The following is a 6,284-nucleotide window of genomic DNA, read 5'->3' on the forward strand; positions in this document are numbered from 1 at the left end:
TAAGTAGACCTGCGTTTCCGAAACGGGTCTCCTTTGACTCCTGCTCGTGATCGACTGATCCTTGCATAGCGCTGATTTATTGTCTTTACGATCGACTGATCGCCGTCTAATACAAGTGTCTGCGGGCTTCGCGTTCACTCCTGTACCGTTACTGTTGCCGTTCGTGAATATATCTTTTGTTTTCATTATATACTCTCTCGTTCTTCACACTATCCTCCTTCCTTACATATTTCACTTTTCTTTCTCTACTGCACCTTTTCTGAGTCCGTCTGACTCAGCACTTGGCTATATTCCGCAACATTTGGTCCTTCGAGCCGGATACCTTTCCACCTTTCCATCCACGCGCACTTCTCCATCTCTTTTCTTGTATACTTTTCCTTTCTCTTCTTCTCCTTTCTACTCTTCATGGACTCGCTTATCGCCCATCAACACATTCTGTTCGGGCGCATCGCACGAACCGTGGACAATCTCCGGAAGCAGGGCAAAGCGAATATCAACAAGGGGACGATTTTGGCCAAACTGTCTTGTTTGGACCAGGCCTGGGCGCAGTTTCAAGACCGCGACGCTCAAATCATCGCCTCCACTACTGAGGAGAACCGTCAGGTGGACTACTTCACCGAGGACTTCTTCGACCAAACGCAGGATGTGTACTGCAATCAGAAGGGAATTCTGTCCACGATGCTCGAAGACGTCGAGCAGAGTCAGGCACCCTCAACTGCAGGACATCCACCCACGCCAGGGCCCAGACCTCGATCGTCACTGCCACGGATCACACTGCCCACGTTCTCCGGTCAATTTACTGACTGGACGCGATTCCGGGACCTCTTCATGTCCTTGGTCATCGACGACGAGGCCTGGACGGATGCAGAGCGCTTCCACTACCTGTCGGCGAGCCTCACCGGGGAGGCAGCGCAGCTGATTCAACGGATTCCCGTCACTGCCGCCAACTTTGACCAGGCCTGGAAACTGCTAGAGCACCGCTACCAGAATCGACGACTTCTGGTTGCCGCGCAGTTCGACGCATTGTACAACATCAAGCCATGTGTCAATCACAGTGCAACGGAGCTCAAGGGCCTCTTGAACTCCACGTGCAACGCGACGGCGGTCCTGAACAGCCTCGGGGTACCAGTCACCGACGAATCCCACTGGATCGTCCACCATACCATCCGTCGACTGGACAGACACACCTTGAAGGAGTGGGAAAAGTCCCTGGGAAACAGCGTGAATCTCCCCGCCTTCTCGGAACTCCTCGAATTTCTCGAGACGACGACGAGAACTCTCGAGGCTTTCGAGTTCCGTCAGGGGACTCGCACTCCCGCACCATCAAAACCGCCGCCCACGAAGGTCAAGGCGCTACACACCGCCACGGACGCCGCATCGAGGCCTCGGTGCAACCTGTGCCAAGGAGACCACATTTTGTGTTTTTGCAGCGCGTTCCGATCCTTGACCCCTGCAGCCCGTCTCCAAATGGTCACGAGTCGCCGCTGGTGTAAAAACTGCCTCGGTCCGCACACCGTCGGGAACTGTCCGTCGGCAAAGCGGTGCCAACGGTGTGCCCAACCACACCACACGATGCTGCACGAGGCGTCCGACGGATCCAGCAACGCATCGACGGTCGCAACGCTGCACACCACGAAGAGGCTCAACTCCACCTCGGACTCAGTTCCTGTCTTGCTCGCCACCGCCCTGGTCACAGCGACTGCAGGACGCCGGATGGTCACAGCTCGCGCACTGATTGACCCCTGCTCTGAGGTGTCGCTCATCAGCGAAGCACTGGCCCAGACGATGCGACTTCCTCGGACGTCGTGTTCGCGCCTGGTCCTCGGCGCCGGAGGAAAGGCCACAGCAACCTCCCGAGGAAAGGTCAGACTGACCCTGACGTCAACCGTTCCCGGACTCGGACGGTCATGCACGGTGGAGGCACTGGTGCTGCCCAGGCTGACGGCCTACAAGCCCTCTGGTGCCACCCACACTCCGCGCTGGCCCCACATCAACGGCCTGCCGCTCGCAGACCCCAGGGCAACCTCGGCGACACCGATCGAGCTCCTGCTCGGAGCGGATGTGTATCCCCAGATTCTTCTGGAAGGGATACGTCGCGGTGGACAACACGCTCCAGTCGCTCAAGAAACCATCTTCGGGTGGATTCTTTCAGGGCCGACTGCGAGAGGAGGATCACCCTCCCGAATCGTCTCCACTCACACGACCACCACGGACGATCTGGCCGCTCTGGTGCGTCGCTTCTGGGAACAGGAGGAAGTTCCAACGACCACCAGGCACTGGAACGCAGAAGAAGAGGCCTGCGACGAGGGGTTTCGTCAGACCCACTACCGGCAGTCGGACGGACGGTACGTGGTTCGCCTCTGCTTCAAGGACGCAGTCCACGGATTAGGGGAGACGCACAGCGTTGCCCGACGCATCCTGCTGTCCACCGAACGGCGCCTCCAGACCAGTACGACCCTCCGTGACCACTATCACAACTTCATGAGAGAGTACCTGCAGCTCGGCCACATGCAGGAGGTCGCCAGGGAACTCGAGTGTCCCCAAGCGCCGCACTTTTACCTGCCTCATCACGGAGTAATGAAGGGCACGGGCGCCTCCGCAAAATTGAGGGTGGTCTTCAACGGGTCCCGACCATCTTCGACCGGCCGCTCGTTGAATGACCTCCTCTCCGCTGGTCCCAAGTTACAGCGCAACCTCATGGACATCTTACTGAGGTGGAGGCGACACAAGTTCGCTTTCCTTACGGACGTGGAAAAGATGTACCGCCAAATCCAGGTGCATCCCGACGACCGGGACTACCAGCGAGTGCTCTGGAGGGACAACCCGGACCAGAGGATCCAGGTGTTCCACCTCACCACCGTCACATACGGACTGACCTGCGCCCCTTTTCTGGCCATCCGCACCCTGCTGCAGCTTGCGGACGACGAAGAGGAGCAATTCCCACGAGGTGCCGCCATCCTGAGGGAAGCCACCTACGTGGACGACATCCTGTCCGGAGCCGATAGCGAGGACGAGGCCCGACAAACCCAGGAGGAACTCGTCGGAGTCTGCAGGGCGGGCGGCTTCACGCTAAAAAAGTGGAGCGCCAACAGCACCGCCCTGACCTCGCACCTGCCCGACGAGGACCTTGCCCTGTCCTCCACGTTACCTTGGCAGCCAGAGCTGGGATGCAGTGCCTTGGGGCTGAAGTGGCACACACAGTCTGACATTCTGACCTTCAGTTTCCAGGGCCCTCCGACGTCTCCACTTCCGACACTATCGAAGCGGTATGTGTTGTCCCAGGTGGCAAGATTGTTCGACCCCCTCGGATGGCTGGCACCCGCGACCATCCGAGGGAAAATATTCCTTCAGCAGCTGTGGCAGCACCGCCTCGACTGGGACGAGCAGCTTCCATCGACCGCAGCTGAAACGTGGAGGAAACTTTCCGCCGACGCGGCCAACCTAACGTCGCTGAGGCTCCCACGATGGCTGGGCACGGAGACAGCTACGACCACTCAGCAACTCCACGTCTTCGTGGACGCCTCCGAACGAGCCTACGCTGCAGCCGCCTACATCCGGACCAGCAACCCACACCGGACACAGGTCACTCTGGTTGCAGCAAAAACAAAGACAGCGCCGCTCCAGAGCCTGTCTCTCCCACGGCTCGAGCTGTGCGCTGCAGTACTGGGGGCCCGACTGCTATCCCACCTACGCCGCGAGATGGGACTGCAGTTCGACACGAGTCACCTCTGGTCAGACTCCACCGTCACCCTCGCATGGCTACACGGTGAACCGACGCGGTGGCGTACTTTTGTCGCCAACAGGGTGGCTGAATTCCACCGAACTGTACCGGACGTCCGCCTACACCACGTCGGCAGCCAGGACAACCCTGCCGACTGTGCCTCGCGAGGCATTCCCGCCAGCCAGCTCGCGAGTCACCCCCTATGGTGGCACGGACCCGCGTGGCTCACCGAACGTCCCACGACGTGGGACACGACCTCGCCCACGCTCGACACCACCGAGGAGGAGCGGGCCCCGACGACGACCAGCTTCCACATCCGGACAGCCGACACGGAGCACGAGTCCCTGCTGCATCGTTACTCATCGCTGACCCGACTTTTGAGGGTCACTGCCTGGTGTCTGCGTTGGACGAGACGTCGACCAGCTCCGTCACCAGGAGACGTCTTCCCGATCCTGCATCCAGAGGAGGTGAGCCAAGCGGAGGCGCTCTGGATCAAGATTGTGCAGGGATCGACCTTCGAACGAGAGCTCTCTGCTCTCAACAATGGACAACCTCTTCGACCGTCCAGTGCCCTCCGAGCGACGACCCCGTTCCTCGACAACCAGGGCATTCTACGGGTGGGAGGGAGATTAAAAAACTCCCTGCTCTCCTATGACGAGCAGCACCCCATCATTCTGCCATCAGGATCAAAGTTGACCGAGATGATCGTCGAGCAGCACCACCGACGGACACTGCATGGGGGTGTGCAGTTGACCCTGGCATCCGTCCGCCAACGATTTTGGATACCACAAGGACGCCAAAACGTGAAGAAATGCGTCTCCCGCTGCATCAGATGTCTCCGATGGCGGGCGGCAACCGCCAGCCAATTAATGGGCGACCTACCACTCCACCGGGTCACGCCATCGCGCCCATTCACCCACACAGGCGTGGATTACGCCGGCCCGTTCAAATTAAAAACGGCGCCAGGACGTGGCCACAAATCTATCAAGGGGTATGTGGCCATTTTCGTTTGTTACAGCTCCCGGGCAGTCCATCTCGAAGCTGTGTCGGACTACACCACGGCCGCCTTTCTCGCAGCATTCCGGCGATTCACTGGCCGACGGGGACCATGCGCCTCTGTAACGAGCGACTGCGGCACAAATTTCGTGGGGGCTGACCAGGAACTGCGCCGCATGTTCCGGGCATCGTCCAAGGAAGCAGCCGCCGTCGCCGGACAGCTGTCCAAGGAGGGAGTGCGGTGGAAATTCATTCCACCAGGAGCACCTCACTTCGGCGGGCTATGGGAGGCAGCCGTCCGCTCCGTGAAGCACCATCTCCGTCGCGTCGTCGGCGACAACGCTCACACGTACGAGGAGCTGGCGACGTTCCTCTGCCAGGTGGAGGCGTGCCTGAATTCGCGTCCACTCCAGGCACTGACGGACGACCCAGAGGACCTGACCCCCCTGACGCCGGGACACTTCCTCGTCGGAGGCCCCCTCCTGGCCACCCCGGAGCCCACGCTGCACGACGTCCCTACCTCGCGGCTCTCCCGGTGGCAACAACTCCAACAGCGGGTGGAACATTTTTGGCGACGTTGGTCCGCAGAATACCTGCACCAAATTCAAACGCGAAGGAAGTGGACAACCACCCAGCCATCCCTGGGCGTCGGGGACCTCGTGCTGGTGAAGTCCGAAGCCACCCCCCCCCACGAAGTGGCCGCTCGCACGCATCACCGACGTCCACCCTGGAGCCGACGGCCATGTCCGGGTCATCACCGTTAGAACAGCCACCACTTCGTTCACCCGGCCGGTAACAAAAATAGTCCGACTTCTCCAGACCGGAGAGAACCAGGCATAACCTGCCGTCGCGCCGCGCCGTCCGTCGACATTCCCCCGCTTCCGCGATCTGTCCACATTCGGCGATAGCCGAAGGCGGGCGGAATGTTTAAAATCTGCATCGGCGGATTTCTCGTCGCCGTCTTCATTATAATTCGATTCCCCGAATTATACCGTTTAATCCGGGTATTATTGCCACCGACACCGGCGTCGTGCATGAGCGATCACGCATCGGCGTTTTTGCCCGTCGCCGGTAAACACCGTCTTCCTCGCGCGACAACAGTCAGCTGTTCGAATTTGTAAACACTGGCTCTCGTGCGATTCTCATGCACGCGCCGCGCGGGCCGTTGGTTGTTTTCCAAACTCCGAAATCCACTGCCTCTACCCTTTGTTCCCATCGCAGCCCCGACCGTTGGGACGCCGTTAGGACGTCCTAACGAACGGGCTGCTCTGCCTCATCCTTGCCTATTTCGAAAATCCCACTCCTCATCCTGCCGAAACCAACGGCCCGCGTTAGTATAAGTAGACCTGCGTTTCCGAAACGGGTCTCCTTTGACTCCTGCTCGTGATCGACTGATCCTTGCATAGCGCTGATTTATTGTCTTTACGATCGACTGATCGCCGTCTAATACAAGTGTCTGCGGGCTTCGCGTTCACTCCTGTACCGTTACTGTTGCCGTTCGTGAATATATCTTTTGTTTTCATTATATACTCTCTCGTTCTTCACACTATCCTCCTTCCTTACATAT

At 59.2% G+C, this 6,284-nt stretch overlaps 1 protein-coding gene across 1 annotated transcript; it reads left to right on the forward strand.

The window, feature by feature from the left end:
* The first annotated feature begins 405 nt into the window (after positions 1-405).
* Positions 406-5,481, forward strand: LOC143364476 (uncharacterized). The gene has a single exon (XM_076804803.1). It carries the CDS (start codon positions 406-408, stop codon positions 5,479-5,481), a length of 5,076 nt encoding a protein of 1,691 aa, XP_076660918.1.
* The last annotated feature ends 803 nt before the right edge of the window (positions 5,482-6,284 follow it).

The sequence above is a fragment of the Halictus rubicundus genome, unplaced genomic scaffold, assembly GCF_050948215.1.
Source record: "Halictus rubicundus isolate RS-2024b unplaced genomic scaffold, iyHalRubi1_principal scaffold0581, whole genome shotgun sequence".
NCBI classification, from domain to species: domain Eukaryota; kingdom Metazoa; phylum Arthropoda; class Insecta; order Hymenoptera; family Halictidae; genus Halictus; species Halictus rubicundus.

Excerpts from the sequence above, each read along its gene's own strand:
- LOC143364476 (XM_076804803.1), top strand. The coding sequence starts at position 406 with ATGGACTCGCTTATCGCCCATCAACACATTCTGTTCGGGCGCATCGCA.